The following is a 20,056-nucleotide window of genomic DNA, read 5'->3' on the forward strand; positions in this document are numbered from 1 at the left end:
AGGCAAGAACTGGGCCCCTCACTGCCTGGAGGTCAGAAGCTACCTTATTGTCCTGTTCAATATTTGTCGGTCAAACGAGCACAGAGCGGCGATGCCAGCGCGCAGAGGGACCCGAAACGGGGCTCTTAACCTACAAGCAGCAGCACGAGGGCGAGTCCCACACGGCGCTGGCCTTTCCCTCCGTGAGGACCCTCTGGTGTCCTCTCACCTGGTGGTCTCAGTCATCTGTACAGTGACAGGTTGCCCCTGGGCGTTAACAGGGCCCCATTCCAAGGCCTCCATCAGGTGTGATGGGGACATCAGAGCCCGTGGGCGTCCTGTGGGACGGGGTCACGCCCTCCTCGTGGTGAGTGACTCAGACCTCGTTTGCCAGCCAGGGGATTGTTAGAGTCAGCTCTGTCCCGGCCTCCTGGGTTCGTCCCTTGGGAGCAGACGGGGAAGCCTAGTTGCTGGCCGGGACTGGGGACTGCGCCCGCGGAGCGACTGTAAGGGGAGAGGCAGGGAGCTTCCTAAACACGAGGAGGTTCCTCATCAGCTGATCTGGGGTTTCACATCCTCGTCTCTGAATCGAAGCTCCTGCCGCTGCCCAAGGGGAAAACTGGAAAGAAAATTCTCCGGCAGGTAAGTTTTCACTGGCAATTTCCCAAACCGACACTTCTGCTGTTGCTTTTGGACTTGCCCTCCTTGACTCTTTGCTACACTTTTGTTTCGGGTCACACGCCTGTGTGTTTGATTTAGAAACCCCTTTCTGCTTTGTGCTGGGGGAAGGGCAGGTTGGGAGCCTGTGACGTGGCCCCTGGAATAGCTCCGGGGCTGAGGGACCCACCACGGGGCGCCGCGGCTGTGGAAATGAATCCGGCATTGCTCCGAGTTGCGCTTCAGGTCACCCAAATGCCATTTCCTGCATTGCGGGGGTGGGGGTGGAACTGGACAGGCCTGTCTGGGCGTGAGTTGTGGGCTGTGATTGGGGAGGCTTCTCAGCCCTCCCAGGACGCCTGTCTCTTTGTTGTGGGTGGCACAACCTGGGCATCTGAGACCTGGGGTGGCATCTCCCGCCCCCACCAGCTGTGGAAAGGCCTTGGCCAAACACCCCCCAACCCTCCACTGCCCTAACCCCAGGGGGGCTGGTCTAGGCCTTGCTGGGTCTGGTAGCCCTGCAGCTGACCTAATCTAATCAAGGCTTTTTTTTTTTTCAAGAAACCAGTTTGTTGAGCTGATGTTGATCTGCATTCTGAGAGCGTTGTAGCCATCGGGTCTGGGGCCTCTGTTTGAGCCCAGAGAACCCGCCCTCCTGGGCTGAGCTGACAGTCACTTGGCCGCCCAGCCTTGGGGCTCAGAGAGGTTGATGCTGGGAGAGGCTTTGGAGACCAATGGCATCTGTTTCCATTGTGGCTCAGAGAGGGTCGTGGACCCTCCAATGGTCCCGGCCGGTAGCCAGGCCCCCACCCGCGGGAGAAAGACCCCAGTTCCGAGCCTTCACCACATTCCGAGGACCTTAGATCCAACCCTCAGGCACCGCGTTTTGTGGTTCAAAGTGGGCTTTTCGAAAAGAGAAATGGACACAATGAATGCTCATACAAGCAAGAATCGTTCTGAGAAGACACATTCTTCTGATGAATTGTTTTCTGCCGCCATCGTTACAGGGAACATTGTTCCTGACACTTGCTGAAGAACTGTAAGGCAGATTTTATCCGGGGCCAGAGGCGGGGCCAGGGGTGTGCTGCAGGCACGGCGAGGACCAGTGGGGACTCGGTGCAGGGGCGGGTGCGTTGGAGGGGGTGGGTGGCTAATGACTGGGCACAGGCATCAGGGCCTGGGGCCAGCCTGCCAGACCAACTCCGCGGCATTCTAGCGCGGGGTGCGGATTTGGTCGGACATCAGGCGTGGGGAGTAGACCTGTGACGACAGGGCCTAGAGCTGGGTCACTGCAGGTTGCAGGGAGCTTCCTGTTTCTGGGCCTCTGTGGGCTGAGCATGAACTTGGCCCCTGCTGTGGCTGCTTCTGGACACGCAGCCTGAGGAACACCCCTCCCAGGGAGCCCTGCTCTCCGCCCGTGGCCCCCTCCCCACCACCGTTTGCCTTGTTTTTAGAAAGAACCGGGCAGAGGAGAATTCTCACGCCCCTCTGCCAATGTCTTTTAAATACTGGTCTTTTTTCTCAATTCAACAAACAATGACCAGGCATTGCTGATGTGGTCAGGAAAAATAGGGTGCTCGAACTGTCCCTTGCCATCTCCTATGAAAAGGCTGCTTCCGGTGTCTTGGAGGCCCTCCCAGGGTCTGGTTGCAAATTCAGCTTCTCCTTCCGTGGGGCAGGGAGCTGGTTTCTTACCTACGGAAGATGGGGCCCAGTGCCTCAGTGCCTGGAGGTGCCCGGGCGACAAGAAGGTGCCTGTCCCCTCTGGAGGAGGGGGGAGGGAGGGGCCAGGTGGACCCCTGGCTGGGAGGAGCGCAGGTGGGCAGGAGTCAGGCGTCTCGGGCCAGCCGGGTGTTCATCACCCCGGACACCAGTGCCTTTTTGTGGGGTTGTTTTATTACTGTCCTTTCAAGGTGGCAGAGGGCAAAGACACAGTCCCGACTATCTGAATCCAGGCTGCAGAAGCCACTGGCTCTCTGAGCAAAGCAGCGCTTAGCTCGGCCCAGCTCAGCTCCTTGTTCGTGAGGCAGATCACAGCACCCGGCAGAGAGGGCGAGGTGAAGGGACCCGGGGCGGCTGCCAGCACCGGGCCTACGAACGGCGGCATTCTGATGTGCTTGGCGCCAGAAAGGAGGCCTGGCCTGGCCCGCAGCCTGTGGGCTCGTGACTTCACGCAGGAAGGATGTCACGCCGCGGGTCCAGGTGACTGTGAGGGTCTGTTTATTAGAGCTGGGGACAGTGAAACGAGGAAGGGCTTGGGAAAGAAGAACCGACAGGAGAGAGACAGGGTGGGGGGCTGCTTTGGCTCCCCAGAAACTTAGAGAAAGAAGTAAGCCACGCTGGGCCCCTGTCAGCTGCCTGGTGAGTCAGAGAAAAGAGGGCTTTGGGGACAGCTCTCTTGGTGGCAAGTCTCATGGGGCCCTTAGAGTTTAGGAGATGCGGGCCTGTGGGGGAAGAAGAGGGCAAGGGGAAGGGCCCGGGCGTGCTCCCTGGAGGGGGAGTGCTGGCTGAGGCCTTCCGGGGAGGTCCCAGAGGACATCTCAACAGGCTATGCATCAGCTCTCCAGCTGTGTCCTTTCAGGGTCCTGGGCTCCTCTGATTGGTCAGCACCAGGGCAGAAGGTCACTGGTCATTGCAGCTGGCCCTGGGGGCGCCTGCCTGGTTCTGCTGCTTTTCGAGGACTGGAACTGAAGCCACCTCTAGGGGGCAGAGGTCAGGGGAGGATCCGAACTGCATGATTAGCCATGCGAAAGGTCAGGGGCCCCTGCCAGGGGAGGAAAGGCTGCCCTGGGGGCGAGTTCTGGCCCCAGTTTTGCCTGTTGCTAGGCACTTGGGACTTTCACCCTGGTGGCCTGTATGTGGCTGTAAATTCCTCAGCCAGTTCGTTCAGCTGTCTCAGCTTTCCCACTGCACTTGCCAAGGAATTTTCCAAATTTCTGCCTCAAGTTCATGCAATACTTAGGGTCAGGGCATGACCTCCACCAGAGAAACAGCTGGTCTGCAACGTGAATGGAAGCCTCTCCCAGTGTGCTGTCCCGACAGAATAATTTTAGGACTCCTTATTTTCAAAGGGCATTCATCATGGAAACCTCTCATCCTACCGCCTGAGACACAGGTAAGGCTGTGGCTATCTGCCACCACATCCCAGCAAAGACGAGCTGGGTGTCTCAGGTCTGTCATATTTTTAACTCAATTCATGGACCGTTAGAGGCCTCAGGGTGGCCCGGGGGTGGGTGCAGGCAGGGTGGGACAAGGTCGCTTCAGTGTAAACAATGCTCATCCGGGATCTCCCATGCACTGGCCACCAGCTGTGTGCCAGGTGCTTTTCTAAGTGCTGGGAGTGGACAACTGGACAAAGCCAAGTCCCACGCTCTCGCAGCTGACATTTAGTTAGAAGCAAACAAAGGCAGACAACTCCACAGCGCCCTGGGTGCTGGCTGCTGCCACAAGGAGAGAGGAGGCTTGGGGTGAAGCTCCTGAAGCTCCGTGAGTCAGAGGCAGTCCCCAGTCCCAGGCCAGCTGCACATCTGCATCCCAACCAGCAAGGCCCAAAGGTCCGGACACCCCTCCAGGTGTGGCTGCCAAGGGTCTGTCTCCAGGGAGGTCCTGGCTGGGAGGTAGGGCGAGGTCTGACTCCAAAACCAGGCTTCTTCTGTAAGGGGATGAGGCTCCTGGCTCTCCAAGGCCTGGCCACTTTGCGAATCAAAGCCCGGGGCCAGGCTGCTGGGCCATCATCCCCACCCTCTGTGGGCCGGCTGGACAGGAGGGCTGACCCGGGTTGGGGGGTGCACCACCTACTCCCACTCCAGAGCTTTCCTCATGGGGTGGCGGGCTGGACTCCTGACTTTGTAAGCAGTCCAGGCCGCCACAGTTTATAAAGCTGGTTCACAACCTTATGTCGCAATTATTATTTTCTATTAAGTAATGTGCACTGAATGCGAACTGCCGTCCACGTCACACCATGGAATTCTCTGGGCAGTGCGCGGAGTGCGCATCGTGTCCTCCACCTCAGTGCACGTGGGCTCCCCCGACTCTGAGAAGTCAGGTACCCCCCCCCCCCCCCCCCCCCCCCCCCCGCCTGGCGGTGGCTGCAGCATATCGGGGACACACTGCCCCCCGGTGGCTGCAGCATGTCTGGGCGCCAGCTGCTGGGCGCCCGCTGATGCAGCGCATCCGCGCGGGAGGAGGCGAGGGACCTGCCCGCCCGAGCCTCTCAGGCAGGCACTGCCCCTGTAACCCCGTATCCCGGGGTCCTGCTGGAGAGGGGAGGCGCCCCCTAGGTGCCCCGCTCAGTGCTTTTTCAGGGAGTTTCGCGTACTAGGCCTCGGGGTCCGGCAGGCTTTACTCCGGCCGCGGAGCAGAAACTGGGTGCATAGCTCTTGGGTCATCTGCCTGAGCCCTCGGGGTCACCCGGGAAGTGAAACTCGCGCTTGAATGCTCAGGCGCCTCCAGGGTCTACCCGGGCTGCAGGCCAGTCGCCGAGGTCCCCGCGGGGCCAGGGCAGCCCTGTGTGCAGCTGGGCCTCGGGCTTCACCGGGTCTCAGCGCGGGCTCCGGGGGGCTCAGCGAGATGTCACTGGGGGTGTCGGCGGGGTCGGCTGCGGCGCTGCTGGGGACCAGGAGCAGAGGTTTGGGGGAGAGGCGGAGTGCTCTCCCGCGGAGCCGCCGCTCCCCCGCCCGCCGCGCGCAGGCCCCGCCCACCGGCAGTGCGCACGCGCGTCCGCGTCTGCGGCGGGGTCGCGCTGGCCGCGGCCGGCAGGGGCCGGGCGAAGGCGGGGCCGGGGGCGGGTGAGCGACGCCAGTCCCGGACGGCGGTCGTGCGTCGGGGTTCGTCGGGCGAGGCGCGCGCAGGTGAGGGCGCAGGGCGGGTTCGCGACGGGCCGGCGGGGGCGCGCGGGCTGGGCAGGGCTGTGAGCGGTCGCGCCCGGGCCCTGTTCCCGCCCGGCGGGGCCGCGGCGTCTGGGGGCGCGGGGGGTTCGGGGCCGCGGCTCCGCGCTGGGCGATCGGGGCCGGCGTGGGGGCGAGGGCTCCCGGGATGCCGGCGTGGGTGGGCCGGTGGGTCCAGGGGCGGCGGGCCCGGGGAGGCCGCGGCGCCGGACGGAGGGAGTGTGGGCCCCTGCTCCGCGGCGGGGCCGGCCCGCCGGGTGCCTTCGGTGGGGAAGCAGGGCTCCCCGGGGGCTTCGCTGGAGCCGTCGCAGCTGAAACAGCAGGGCGTCGGCGGGCGGGCCGCTGGGGACGCGCCTGGGGCGCGAGGTGAGGAAGGGCCGGCGCCGCCTCCCGGGTCACCGCCCCGGGGTCACCGGAGCGGAGGCCTCCCGGGGCGGCCTCGTTGCGGGTGCCGTCCGGCCGGCCTGTGTCCGCGGACGCTGCCCCTGGAACAAGTTACAGTTTCCATCCCGGGGCCCCGCAAGGTCCGGTGAGAGTGTGCAGAGCTGGGCGGGACCGCGGGCCTCTGTGCTTCTGTTTCTAGGCTTGCTTTTGTTTCCTGAATGTTCGCTGAGCATGTTCCTTCGGTTTGGGACAGAAATACTGTGACCACCCGAGTTGACGCTCCGAGTGCCGGAAACAGGGCTCCGGGGCCAGCGGCGAGCTCCCGTCGCGTGCGCAGCTCCTGGGGAGGGAAGCGCAGCAGGAGGACAGCGCAGGCGGTCAGAGGGGGCCGGAGGGATGCTGACCGGAGGCTGCCCGGGGCCGCGGGTGCCGAGGGACCCCTGCGGGCGTCTCCTCCCGGGCGGAAGGCAAACCGTCGCACCTTGTCCGGGCGGCGCCGGTGAACGTCTGACCGCGCAGGCACAGACCCGGACGGCTGGGCCCCGTCCCTGGTCAGCGGTGCGGGTGCGTGACTTTCCCCAGCAAGTCAGGTGGTCCCGCGCGTGTTGCGCAGACTTCTAGGGGAGCTTGGAGCCCGCAGCCCTTCTCTGGGTTTCTCTTCATTCCCAGGTTTGGGGGCAGTTACGCTAACTGTACCTAAGACCCCGGCATCCACAGCGGTTGGGGCGCGGGCGAGCTCACAGGCGGCGTCAGGGGGAGCCGAGAGGGCCCGGGTCGAGCCCCACCCTGGAGGCGAGTGGCCTGCGTCGCACCGCAGCTCCAGAACTAACCTCGCACTGGTTGTAGCTCTGCCGCTGCGCGTGGGGCAGCCAGCGGCTTAAACCACCAAACCTGACCCAAGGCTGCGGCGCGATTGGAGCAGAGTTTTCCAGAAGAAATGAAGGCCCGCAGGGAGCCGGAGTCGGGACATCCGGCCGCCTTCACCTCTGCGGGTGCCCGGGGAGGGGACAGTGACAGCTGCACATCACCCTTTAGGTTTCAGGGTGAGGAGCCTCACAGGAAGACGCCCTGAACTCTGGGTCTCAGGCAAGGCCCGCGTGGCTGTGACCCTTGTCCCTGCGACCTGTCTGCCTGAGAGGGATGTGGTCGGGTGAACGCCCAGCGCGGGAGGAGGAACTGGAGCTCTGCCTCTCCAGGATGGCCGGCTGCGCTGCCCTGGTTGCGTGCCTGAGAGGTGGGCCCCGCAGTTCAGGGCCACTCGCGGCAGGGTTCCAGAGGGGCTGCCCCTGCGGCCCTGGCTGCTGGCTCCAGTGCTCCAGCCGCGTGTGCCTCCCCGGTGAGGGGGCCAGCCGACCCCGAGAGACCCGCAGTGACAGCACCAGCTCACCCAGAAGAGCGTGCTTTGAGGCTGTGTGCCGGGGCCACACGGGGTGGGGGGGGGGCGTTGAGCAAGGATTGGAGCGGGGGAGCAGTTATGGGGTTCGAAGGGGTAACAAGTGTTGGGTTTTTGGAGAGAGTCTTTTCCACTTGCCTGCTTGGCACCCTGTGCCTGCCCAGAGGGTGGGCCCTTCTTGGCGGCCACTCGCCGGTATCTTTGCTTCAGCCTCTGACCCACCCAGCCTGCCGTGGTTGCGATAGGACACTATCTTCAACAAGCAGCTCCCCTGGGAGGCCGGGGGACCTGGAAGCCCGCCTCGGCTTTTCCACAGCCGTGTGCCTTTGGAAGGACGGGTTTTTCCCGGATTTCTGAGGCTTGGGAGCCCGTTCTGTGAGCCACCAGGAGCTCTGGCACCATCTGCCACCTGCCCTTCCTGGGCCTCATTGCTCTTCCCCATCCCTCCCACCCTCGTCTCGGGGCGTCTGGCCATCCGGCAGTGAGGCTCATGTAGTTCAGAAGCAAGCAGACCCAGACTCAGGGTCCACGTTCTCGCTCCTTCCCGCGTCCTCAGGAGTCTGGGCGGTCAGTCAGTGTTCCTCATCTTGTGGGCTCCGCTCTTCCACCCCCTCACCTGGGCGGTCCACTCAGCCGCCCCGCCCAGCCCTCTGCTCCCGCCCCCAGCACCCCACTGACCTCGCGCTGCTGGGTGCAGAGAAGGGGCCCACGGGGGCCCGCTCTCACGGTCCCTCCGGGGTGACCAGGTGCCTGGTTGGCAGTGGCATCCGGCTGACATTTGGGTCCACCTGAAGCCCTGGGGAAGACCCTGGGTGCCGTGGGTCAGCCAGGCTGGCCTGTGGGGGCGGGGCTGGACTGCCTCCTCCAAGTCACAGGGTTTAAGATCCAGGGGCGACTGGAGGCCATGCCAGTTCAGCAGTTTCGTACCCACCTCAGCCCCCGGGCACTCAGAAGCACCCAAGCCCGGCTGCCCCACTCTGGGGCAGTGGAGGCCCAGACTCTGGAGGTGCCCCTCATGAGCACCTTCCACAGGTGTGGGAAGTGCTGGAGAGACAGCAGCAGCTCCGCAGGGAGGCCGGTGCACTGGGACCGAGCTCCTTGCCATGCCACCCTGCAGGCCCCCAGAAGCGGCTTTGTGATTTGGGGCAAATAAACAAGCCTCAGCTCTCCAGGTAAATGAGAAACAGAGCGTTGCGTGTTTATGGAGATAGAATGGCCTGGGCACGCGCGCTGGGGCAGACTGGGGGCCAGCGCACACAGAAACCTGGTTTCTTAGCTCCTAAGTAGCAGAACCAAGATCTGGAATTCACGGGGCCGCACTGCCCTCGATTCTTGGCCCCGGTGCCCTGCAGCCCCTCCCGCCGTGACCCGGCCTTCCCGACACAGCCCAGAGCGGGCCCCTGGGCCTGTGTCCTGACCAGGATCGCACTCGCAGCCTTTGGAGTGCGGACTGACGCGCCAACCCATCGAGCCCCCGTGCAGAGCAGGGCTCTCCCGTGGCAGGCAGAGGCTCCACGGACGCTCGGTGGGTTGGCCAAGAGCCTGTTGATGCAATTGTGGCAAAATGGGAACTGCCCGATCTCTTGACCGACTGTGGAAGAGCACGGGAGGAGGTGTCGGGAGGAGTGCGCTTCTCAGCTTAGTCTCCAGTTCTGTGCAGGGCATTCCTTTTGGGGTCACTGTCCAGCTCTCGGGGGTGAGGCGTCCTTTGCACGCAGCGCTGGAAGGCTGTCTCCCTTCCGGCTCAGGCGGCACCTTCTCGGAAGTCCCTCCGAACCCTGGGCCTGGGCGGCGACTTGTGGCACAAGCAGGGAATTGTGCGTTCTCCTGTGAGAGGGTCCTCGGGGCAGCCACAGGTGGCCACCGCGTACGGCACTCTGGAACCACAGCTGACCACGTGGGGGAGCGCAGGGATCGGGGGACGGAGTGAAGGGAGACAGGCCAGGGCCGTTCCTGGGGGCCCCCGGGAAGGCCGGCGGGGCTGGTGGGGCAGCCTCACCTGGAGGCCCCCAACGTCCTCGGTGTTTTGGAAGCGAGACGTGACGCCTGCGTCCCACGTGCCCACCTTTCTCAGACCTCAGTCAGAGGGGAAGTAGGAGGGCTGTGCTGGCAGAAATACCAGAAGGGCAGTGAAAGAGCGAGCTTCTGTTTTTACATTGTTGCTAAGGAAGGTTACTGACTCACTTAGTTGAGCCCATCTCTCCTGAATAGGCAAACACGCCCCCAGGATGTTCCCCGCTGCGGACAACCGCTGGGAGTGGGAGAACCGAGTTTCTGAGACTGGTCCCGGCACACTGTCCCCGTGGCCCCCGGCCAGGTCCTCATTTGTGTGCTTAGTTTAGGGGCAGGTTTCGAGATTAGCACGAGAGGCAGAGACGGCCATCGAGTTACCTGGTCCGGGGAGGGGCAGGGTCCCTGGCGAGGACGTGGCCGGGGGTGGCAGGAGCTGCTTGGGGATGAGGTTGGGGGCTCGCAGACGCAGCCCTGCAGTCCCGTGTGGCCTCTGCCCCTCTGTGAACAGTGCGCAGCCGGTGGCCTTGTCCTTTGAGGTCCTGCCGTGTGCTTCCTGTGGGTGGGCACTGAGCACGGCCTGTGCCGGGTGCTGGTTCACAGACGACCTGCCATTCACCGGACCCTGGGGGCAGCATTGAAGCTCAGGGACACCTACTGCGTGCCAGGCCTGGTTTCAGCCCCGGGCACCCGTGAGGCTGGGGTGTGGCCGCAGGATACGGCCCCCAAGGCTGGCTGCCCTCGTCTGTCCGTGGCCTGAGGGGAACCTGGTCCTGTTCCTCAGCAGCTTTGCCATGCACTGCAGTGCCGGCCTGCAGGGCTCTCGTCCCGGGTTCTGGCTGCGAAGGCTTATGTTCCAGCGTGACAGTTGGGCGGGCTCAGGTGCCCCTGGGTTGGAACCGTGTGCCTGCCCTGCTCACGGCCACACCGCACACCTTTGCTTTTCTTTCTCGTATGTGACCAGGGAACATCCCCTGCTGGGTTTGAGCGTCTGTGACCACGTGTGGGAACAGCCTGAGCAGCCAGGACCGGAGTGGGCCGGGGCCGCGACATGCCAGCATCTGCTCAGCCGCCGTGTAGTGAGCTGTCCTTCTGCTCCCTCTTCAGGTCGAAGGCAGGTGTGTGAGGGCCCAGGAGACCACTGCGTGGGTGCTGTTCCCTTGGAGGAGACGCAGCAGGGGCCCCCCAGCCCCGTGTCTGCTGCAGGACGCCTCTGATAGAGAAACTGGGACAATGGACCCTGTGAGTGACAGAGGGGCATCCGAGAGCGTTTTCGACCTGGACTACGCTTCGTGGAAGGTCCGCTCGACGCTGGCGGTCGCCGGCTTTGCCTTCTACCTGGGCGTCTTCGTCGTGTGCCACCAGCTGTCCTCCTCCCTGAACGCCACCTACCGCTCTCTGGTGGCCAAGGAGAAGGTCTTCTGGAACCTGGCAGCCACCCGGGCCGTCTTCGGGGCTCAGGGCACAGCGGCGGGCCTGTGGGCGCTGCTGGGGGACCCTGTCCTGCACGCCGATAAAGCGCGTGCCCAGCAGGGCTGGTCCTGGTTCCACATCGCCACGGCCACCGGCTTCTTCTTCTTTGAAAACGCGGCCCTCCACCTGTCCAACGTGCGCTTCCGCACCTTCGACCCCTTCCTGGCTCTCCACCATCTCTTTGCCTTCCTGGGCTTCCTGGGCCTGCTCGTCAACCTCCAAGCTGGCCACTACCTAGCCATGGCCACTCTGCTGCTGGAGATGAGCACCCCCTTCACCTGCGTGTCCTGGATGCTCCTGAAGGTGAGTGTGCGCCACACCCTGGGCACGTCCGATCCCCAGTCAGGGCGTGTATGGCAGGCGACCAGTCAGTGTCTCCCCCCGTCCTCTGTCTCTAAAATCAACAAGCACCCGTGGGTGAGGATTGGAAAAATAAAAGAAGGCAGCGTCAGCAGACCAAACGGTCGCACCAGCGTCAGTAACAGCCCCTTGTGGGGACTCCACTCAACTCATTTCAGATGGGCTGTTCTGGCCTCAGAGCCAAAGGACACTCGGTGACCCTGTGACCCCGTGGCCCCATGGACAGTGTTTGTGGGCCCTAGAAAGCTCGATTTTTCCTTTCTTTGAAATGCTTTTTTAAAAGTCGAAGTGGCATCTATGTCTACACACACGTCTGTGAAAAGTGCCGTGTTCCGCGCTGTGTACTGAACCCGCGGCCTGGCCTGGCGGCCACTCGGCAATACACTGGGCAGCACAGGGGACGACAGCCGCGTCAGACCTCAGGCCCCTGCTCTGCGTGGGGCCCTGTGCCTCGCGGCTGGCGGCTCCCCACCGCCTGCCCCTACCCCGGCCCTGGCCCGGCTGGGATCCTGGGGCCTTGGCTACTGCAGGTGCCCAGTGAGCACTCTGCCCAGAGCCCTGTGTCCTGGGGGTCACCTGCACGGTCCGCGTTGCAGCGTCTCCTTCCTCCTCCAGCCGGCAGTTGGGCAGTTCTCCGTGAGGCACACACGACGTTCCCTCTGCCCCTGCCCCGTCAGTGCGCCCTGAGGCCGTGGGCTGGTGGGACATGAATACCTGGGGGTCCTGGTAACTCTTCAAGATCCTGGCTCCAATTGCTTCTATAATTTGTAACCCACACTAATCATAAATTGCAGTTACTTCTGGAATTGAAACACTGGCCACACAGAAGGTTAGACTGTCACTGACTCGGGGACAGAGTCGCAGCAGAAGTGAGGTGTTCACACCATGTGTCAGGAGACAGGAGACTTGCCTTTGTCCCCAGAGGTGCTGATGGGGCGCTCAGCATGCCGGGCAGCGCCTGGTAGAAGCCTAGCGCCCACCACACAGCCACGGCCTGAGCGGGCAGTGCCGCATGGACGGCCTGCATCCTGGCTCCCTCGTGTCCACGCCAGGGACATGCACAGTCAGCTGAATTCCATCTGGGTGTTTTGTTGTTTGGGAAACAATGGCCTTTTCAAGGAACTAGGTTTCCAACAATTTCTGTATTCAGATGTAAAAATCTGCTATAAAAAACCGGTTAGCCCTAGTGGGGCGGCTCAGCTGCCACCCTGTGCACCAGGAAGCCGCAGGTTTGACCCTGGGTCAGGGCACACGCCTGGGCTGCGTGTTCAGCCCCTGCCCGGGCGCACGCGGAGACAGCCAGTCGATGCTTCTCTGCCACACCGTTTCTCCCTACACTGTCCTCTCTCTAAAGGCAGTGAAAAAGGATGTCCTCAGGTCAGGAGTAAGAAAAATCAGTAGTAAAAAATACCCTCAGGTGAGAGTAAAACAAAAGAAAGTGTGACTTAGTAATAAACTCGACTGAAACGTTCCATGCAGTCAACACAAATTTGCTAAATGCCCTAACCTCCTCACCAAAAAGGTTAGACCTGGAGCTGCATAAAGTCTGTGACCAAAGACGGACTTTCCCTCCCCGTTCATTTTACGGTGGAAACAGCGACTTGTTTCATCCATCATTCGAATGTGGGCAACCTTGGGAAGTGTCTGCTCGCGCTCACCCCGGGGGCGGGGGGCTGGTGGGGGGCGAGGTGAAGATGACCGACGTTCCTTTCTCGGCACTGAAAACACGACCCGGGTCACTCTGGCCCTTCCGGTCCCCAGGAGGCTCATTTTTAGTCTGGGTCCCGCTGGTGTTTCGGTCGGGAGGGACAGGCTCCTGTGTGACGCAGGCACCGTGTCCAGCAGAGACCCAGCCCGAGACCCAGCCTGCCCACGTCCAGGCACTTTAGTGCCACACCTGAAGGACGGAAGTCCAGGCCCCATGGTGGTGGCTGGAATTAGTTCACAGAAATTTGGGGACAGCGGGGAACATTTAGGCAAGGGCAGGAAGTGATGTCAGGCTGTCTCTGAGCTCGCCCTGAGCTCCGTGGCCTGTTTCAGGGGAGCAGTGGGGGGTGCGGACCCTGGCGTTCAAGTCCACCAAAAGCGTGGTGGCCATGTGTGGTGGTGGGTGTTCCCTGGACGTGTGTGGGGATCGTTTTGTGACAGACGGTCCATGGCTCAGGCATTCACGACAGCAGGACAGCACCTCGTCCCGGTGGAGACCTGACCTCAGGTTCTGGCCGGTGGTGGTTCCCTGGCGAGTGCTGTGGTCCCACGTGCACATGGCACCAGGCAGCCCCCATCACCGCGGGGCAGACACCCCGACCACATGGCACACCGTGCGGCCACTGGGCGGGCCGCTGGGCCCCACACTGGGTCCCACGCTGGGCCCCGGGCACGTTTAAGGAGGGCGAGGCGAGGCTGTGGTGTTTGGTAGGTGAGGCGTGTTACCTGCGTTCTCAGCTCACGCCAGGTGACAGGGTGTGGCCCCACACACCTCTGGCACTCACAATGGCGCGTCCAGTGACCTCTGTCCGCAAGCTGTCACAGACGCAGCACAGAGACAGCAGCAGGGAGCCGCACTCCATTTAGAAAAGGTTCTGCCAAAGTCCCCGTGTCCTTGGCCCCTGTGCCGTCTGCACCTGCCGCCGGCTCCCACGGCACCCAGGGTCGCCCCCCGGAGCCCGCTCGCTGCTTTGGCTGTTCACGGGACGCTGCTGTGGGCGGGAGGCACCTGCACCACGCAGCAGAGCCCCAGCACAGCAGGGACACAGTGGTGCAGAGTCACCGAGTCTGGGCCTCGATGGCCACTGCCAGCTTGGGGGCCAGAACCCAGCACCCTCCTCCCCACCGCTCTGGGACCTGGTGAGGGGCCTGTTGGCAGAGTGGGCTGCTGTCTTTTCTGCAGGCTGGCACCTCTGGGGGAGAGGGGTGCCAGGTGTGGGGTGCACACAGGATGCAGCCGGGCCTTTGTTCTCGGGGACAAAGCCAGTGACAGCAGCAGTGGCACATGTTGGGTGTGTCCCCGCCGTCACAGCCTGAGCTTGTCCTCCTCCCACATCTGACCCCTTGAAGCCGGTGCCGTGTAGGTGTGTGAGGCATGTTTCAGCACTGCAGGGCCCACGGGAGGCCTGCGGTCCCAGTCCCCCCCGGCTGGGGCCCAGGTCAGGCCTGTTGTGTTGTTTTTCCTTTTCAGTGTGTGGTTGCCTCTCTCACGCCCCCTGCTGGGGACCTGGCCCGAAACCCAGGCACATGCCCTGACTGGGAATCAAACCGGCTACTCTTTGGTTTGCAGGCCAGTGCTCAACCCACTGAGCCACAGCAGCCAGGGCAGGCCTATCATGTTTTAGTTTGACCTGTGCCAGCCAAACTCAGCCCTGGCGTCAGAGGAAAGCGCCTGGTGGTCGGGAGGCGGCGTGTACCGTCTTAATGTAAATGTGGATTGATTGTAAGGCAGGTTCATTGTGTCAAGAGCCGCTGGGGTGTCAGCACCAAAAAGCACAGGAACAGGAGATGCCTGTCACCCTGCATGCCTGTCCTCTGAGCCTCGTCTCTGGCTGCAGTCTGGGAGCTGGGGCTGCAAGCTCAGCCGCCTCCCCCAGGCGCGCCCAGTGCCCGGAGATGGAGTGGGCTGCTGCGCGGCAGGCCGGGCGGGGAGCCGGGCTGGGAGCCTGGCAGAGGCTGCTGGTACCCGCAGCTGCCATGCTGACGCTGTGCTGTGTCCCCGCAGGCCGGCTGGTCCGACTCACTGCTCTGGAAGGCGAACCAGTGGCTGATGATCCACATGTTCCACTGCCGCATGGTGCTCTCCTACCACATGTGGTGGGTGTGCCTGCGGCACTGGGACGGCCTGCGCAGCAGCCTGCACCCGCCGCACCTGGCGCTCTTCCTGTGTGGCATGGGCCTGCTGACGCTCATCCTCAACCCGTACTGGACCCACAAGAAGACGCAGCAGCTCCTCCACCCAGTGGACTGGAACTTCACGCCGCCGCAGTCCGGGGGCAGCACGCTCCTCAGAACCAACGGCCACGGGCCCCAGAAGAAGGGGCAGTAGCCGCTCGGGCAGGGTGCTTATGGCCCCCCTTGTCCCGCAGGCGCCGTTGTGGTGAGGGCGCCGTGGGTCTGAGAGACTGCAGACTAACTCGCTGTGTCATTGGGGTGGGTTTCCCAGGCGCCACCAAATGCCTTCGGGGCGGTGTCCCGCCCTGCCGATGCTGCTGTCTGTTCTGGGCACTCACCCGGCAGCGTGCTGCTCATCAGGGAGGGCACGGGCCGCGCAACGAGCTGTCCTGCCACCCCTGCCTGCTGCTGTGGTCTGGGACCCAGCCTGCGGGGCCTGCGAGGTCACCTAGACGGGTGGCAGCACCCTAGAAATGCCACCTGCGGTTGCGGTCCAGCCGGCTGGATTCTTCCCAGTCCCACCTTCAACTGTTGTGTCTTCCATTGGGAAGAATTGCCCTGAGGTAGAAACTGCTGTGATCTGCAGCCTGGCCAGCTCTCCTGGGTGGCTCCTCCTCTGGTGGGTGGGGCTCCTGTGGGAGCAGCCAGGGGGTGGAGACGGGAAATCCTGCCCTAGGAGATTACTGTGAAACAAGACTTTTTATTCGTACCGTATTGCTCAGTTGACGAAGTAAGGACGATATTTACTAATCAGACCTGTCTGCTTTCCAGAGCCACTTCCGTTGACGTAAGCTGCCAGCAGGCACCCAATCAGGCCCCGGTTCCGTGGCTGGTTTTCGCTGTAGATTTTAGGAAAGGGGACGAACCCCGTCCCTCTGAGCCCCCTGCACCTTCAGCGCCCTCCCCCCAACTTTCCTCAGCTGTCTGGTGACCAGCCCAGGTGGACTTTACACACCCAGCCAGCCACCTTTCTGACAGGTGTGCAAACACTATTCTTGCCACGAGTGTGCAGTTAAAATTGAGAGTTTAGTTTTATCGAAAGCGCCTTCAAAGTGTTTTTGGAGACACGCGTCGGTGGTGGAATCAGCGGGGTCAGTGAGCTCCGAGCTCCGAGAACACCGCCTCCTCGTCATCGCTTTGCTGGACTGGACTGATTACGTGACCCCTATTTATCACACCCGAGGAAGTGACTCAGATCTTACCCAGCAGAGTCTGCCCCTGCGGATACCACTGACCAATGCCACGGCCCTGTGGCCTGTGCTTCCTGATCCAGGGGGGGGCGAGGGGGCAGCTGTCCAGCGGATAGATGGGTAAAGAAGTAAAATAAAGTGACGGATATTTACGGCACCCAAGATGATGTCTGCTCCTGCATCTCAGGGCCGCTCCCGCCTCTCAGGGCCGCTCCCTCCACTGTGAGCGTCCTCTGTCTGGACACGCAGCCGTGGCGGCGGGTCCTCGTGCGCAGTTCAGGGTCAGGTTTGAATATGGAGCTAGGTCTTCATGTGGCCGCCCCGCCCACGTCTCAGTGAGGGTGGGGCAGGAGGATGGCAGTCCTGGAGCAGGTGAGCCGACCACACCGCTGGGCTCTGTCCTGACCACACTGCTGGCCCGGGGCCCCTGCGTACGGCGCTGCATGCTCCCACCTGGCCCAGGTGACCGGGCCCAACGCGCACATGGAGGGGGCCACAGAGGACAGGAGACACCAGCACATCTGTGCATCTGAGACCCTGTGACAGAGGTGGGCGCGCGGCCCTGGCTGGTCCCCCTGTGGCCTGCGCTGCGCTGCTTGCTGACCTGACGTGTGCTCTCCAAGGGACACACCCACAAAGGGAGTGGAGCTGGGCTGGGCGGGTCCCCTGACTTCATGCAGTGGGAATGTCAGGCCTGCGTGGTCCTCTGACTCAGCCCCGGTCAGGTGTGCCGCTGGCCTGAGGCCACGACTCTTTCCTTACTCTGGTCCCACATGGTTCCAGTCCAGTTGCAACCTCCTACTCGGGCCGGTGTGGGTTAGAGCCTCCAGCTGCAGTGTGCCCCAGGACGGTGCGCAGAGGTGGGGCCGGAGTCAACACCTGGGCGTTAGGAGTCAAGATGACTTTCCAGGGGACACAGACCATAGCAGGACCCCTGCTAAACTGACCTCAGGGGTCCTTGCACAGGGCAGACGGGGCAGCAGACCTCGCCTGGGCTGCAGGGGTACAGTTAGATTGTGGGTGGCTGGTGGGGACCCTGGCTGAGCTGGCAGGAACCTCACTCAGGTTGGACAAAGGACAGGCAGCCCTGACCCTGCAAGTCGGGACCCAGTTGGCAGCACGTTCGAGGAGACTGGTCCGAATTCCATGTGGGAGAGACTGACCCTTCTCCTGACCGAAGGGTGGTGTGTCCCCGGCTCCCAGTCCTACTCCCCAGATCCCACGGCCGACTCCCAGGGGGCCGGTCTCGCCCCCAGAGAGCCGCGTCCTGCACGGGCGGCAGCTCCCTCTGAAGCACATGAGTTTGCTCAGCCGGCCCAGCGTGGACACCGACAGCCACAGCCCACCCGGCCCCCCGCATGCACCGCCCTGTCTGCCAGGCGGGGCTCACCTGCGGCTCACCTGCGGGGCAGCAAGGAGACAGCTGCACCCTCTGCCCCACAGGCCTGGGGTCTCTGTGTTCCGCCAGGACCCTGGGGGCCCCGTCCCTCCAGACATCGAGCCCGGGGCCCTTCTCCCTTGGGGGGTCTGGAGGGATGTCCAGGGACCCGGTGCTGGTGGGCGCTGCTTCTCTTCCCACACGAACGGCAGGAGTTCCGCAGAGGCGGCCCGGTGAGGTTGTGACCTCCCTGCCACGTCTCCTGCCCCGTGAAGCAGGGCCCTGCGGTTAGCCCCTGGGGAGAGTGGCCCCGTCTGAGACTTGTCCTTCCGCTTGGTCAGCTGGAGGTGGGCCGGGCTCCCCTCGCACACCACTTTAGCCATGTCTCGATGTGAGCGTCCCCCATTTTCTCCACACTGGGGGCACATGCATCTTAGCGTGACTCCAGCAGCTCTGAGACCGCACTGGCAGGGAGAGGAGAGTGCGTCACCAGCAGAAAAGCCCCATGGCCGTACCGCAGGAAACCTGGGACAAAGATGGCACTCGGTTCCCTGAGTCACAGTCAGCATTGGCTGGGCACGTGGCCCTGGCAGCTACCCTGGACCTCTGCCCTTCCCTCACTGGCCAGGCCGGTGCTGCAGCGACCCCACTGGAGCTGTGTCCTGTAGGGGCCCTGCAGCCTCTGAGCCTCCGCAAGCACAGACAGACAGACAGCAGGAATAGCAGATACAGCTCCGCTTGTGTCACCCATGCAGGACCTACTGACAAGAGAGCTGAAAAGTCCCAGGTAGGTCCGACCTCAGGTGAGCCACCCCACAGCAGGTAATCGCATTTCCTGGGTGCGGCTCCTTCCATCTGCGGGGCCGCCTGCTGCAGAGGTAGCAGCCTCACTCCCCTGGGTGAGCCAGTGGTCAGGTCTGGTGCCTGGTTCCGTCTCTGCCACTAGCTGCGGCTTCCGTTTGGCTTGGGTGCCTCCTTACTGCAGGTCGCTGTCCCTGCCTGCGGAAGGGGAGGCCTGGCCATTCACCAGCTCCCCTGTGTACGCCCAGCGTGGGCGCCAGCACCCCAGGGAGACGGCTGCCGTGGCCAGATTCCAGGCAAGTAGGATTGGTATCCAGTGGTCCTGGCCTCCCACCCCTCCTCCTCTCAGACTGGAAAGAAAACCAAACAACAGGGGAACGCAAACTATTTCCGGTAAGTTGTTGCCTGTGTCCCATGCCAGGGCCGACGGGGATGCCCAGCGTGTGCGGCCCCAGTGGCTTTGTCACGGTGGAGCGTCTGGTGCCCATCCCAGTGGGGTGTCACGTCTCACAGAGACTCAGGAGGAGTGTGCTGGCCCTGAGGGGCCCTGAGGGGCTTCTAAAGAGTGATGAGTGGGCCCCGACCAGCCACCAGAGCTCCAGCTGCTGTCCCCACTGGGCACCGGTTCTACCACCAAACGGCCAGCCTGTGAGGCCCGTGCAGGGCCCATGTCCATGTCCCCAAACCCAGCCCTGTGCCACCCACAGAAACAGCATGACCCCACGTGCGGGGGCGATGCTTCTGCCTGACCGGACACTTCCAAACAACAGCGACACCACAGAGAATCGGCATCTCGGCAGCAGAGGTGGCCTCACGAGTCCAGCGCGTTTCCAAACTGGGCCGCGGGCGGCTGCAGCAGGTGATGCTTCTGAGTCTGCAGCGCCACCCCTGGGCCTCTGTCATCTGCCCGGATGCGCGTGCGGAGTGCGAGGAGCAGAAGCCTTCTCTCGCCACACCTGTTGTAAACGCCCTGGGCGGCTTGTAGCAGGTGGAGCCCCAAGAGATCTGCGCCCCTCGGGCGCACCCTGGCACACGGTGACTTCTGGACACTGTTGGCTGCTTTAGTGTTGGGCCTGTCTGTTGCTTCCTGTTTACTTCACTTCACATTTCTTTCCAAGGAACCTGCACCTGACCTCTAGAACACCTGACTGTAGAAGTCGAACCTTCTGCGGGCTCCACGGGAAAATTGGGACCTGCTGCCCCCTGGGGGCCGTTCCCCTGGACCACCTTCAACTCCCCTGCCATTCCTCCTGACAGGCGCCCCCTGCTGCTCCTGAAGGACAGGTTCTGTGAGTTCCCCTGCCCCAGGGTCCCCAGGAGGAGTGGCCTGCTGTCCTGCGTGTGGAGGGACCTGCTCAGGGCCCCTCCTGGCTGCTGTCCCCTGTTGTTTGTCCATCACCCTCCTCCGGTCAGCTCCCCAGCTGGCCACCACGCATGCCCAGCGCCCAGGCCTGGCTGCGGCCTCCTGCCCGCGTCTCGCTGTTCAGCAGGTGTGCCCTCCCCGCACAGTGTGAACGCGGCGGCGTGTTAGCCAGGAGTGACCCGGCGTCCAGTCTCCATGCTTAACCGCAGCTCCCGGGCCCTTCCGGTCGCGCTCCTGCCTTCGCTCAGGTCGTTGACAGAGCCGACTTCTCCACTCCAACATCGGACCCAACATCGGACG

At 63.1% G+C, this 20,056-nt stretch overlaps 2 protein-coding genes across 15 annotated transcripts; both read left to right on the forward strand.

Moving 5' to 3' along the window:
- The first annotated feature begins 442 nt into the window (after positions 1-442).
- Positions 443-16,376, forward strand: CLN8 (CLN8 transmembrane ER and ERGIC protein). 14 transcript variants are annotated; one of them, XM_045186511.2, is made up of 4 exons: positions 6,329-7,140; positions 8,332-8,471; positions 10,417-11,085; positions 14,855-16,376. In XM_045186511.2, exons 3-4 carry the CDS (start codon positions 10,543-10,545, stop codon positions 15,176-15,178), a joined length of 867 nt encoding a protein of 288 aa, XP_045042446.1. In that variant the 5' UTR covers positions 6,329-7,140; positions 8,332-8,471; positions 10,417-10,542; the 3' UTR covers positions 15,179-16,376. The 14 variants fall into 14 exon arrangements, 13 of the variants coding, with proteins under 13 accessions (XP_045042453.1, XP_024434481.1, XP_045042445.2 ...); XM_045186512.2 differs by having other exon boundaries at positions 6,329-6,949; XM_045186513.2 differs by having other exon boundaries at positions 6,334-6,470; positions 6,576-8,471.
- Positions 16,377-18,097: 1,721 nt separating this feature from the next.
- On the forward strand, positions 18,098-19,458 carry LOC123478525 (uncharacterized). Its single transcript, XM_045186519.3, has 3 exons — positions 18,098-18,379; positions 18,578-18,689; positions 18,815-19,458. Exons 1-3 carry the CDS (start codon positions 18,098-18,100, stop codon positions 19,456-19,458), a joined length of 1,038 nt encoding a protein of 345 aa, XP_045042454.2.
- Positions 19,459-20,056: the final 598 nt, after the last annotated feature.

This window comes from Desmodus rotundus, chromosome 13 (assembly GCF_022682495.2).
Source record: "Desmodus rotundus isolate HL8 chromosome 13, HLdesRot8A.1, whole genome shotgun sequence".
In the NCBI taxonomy this organism is placed as follows: Eukaryota; Metazoa; Chordata; class Mammalia; order Chiroptera; family Phyllostomidae; genus Desmodus; species Desmodus rotundus.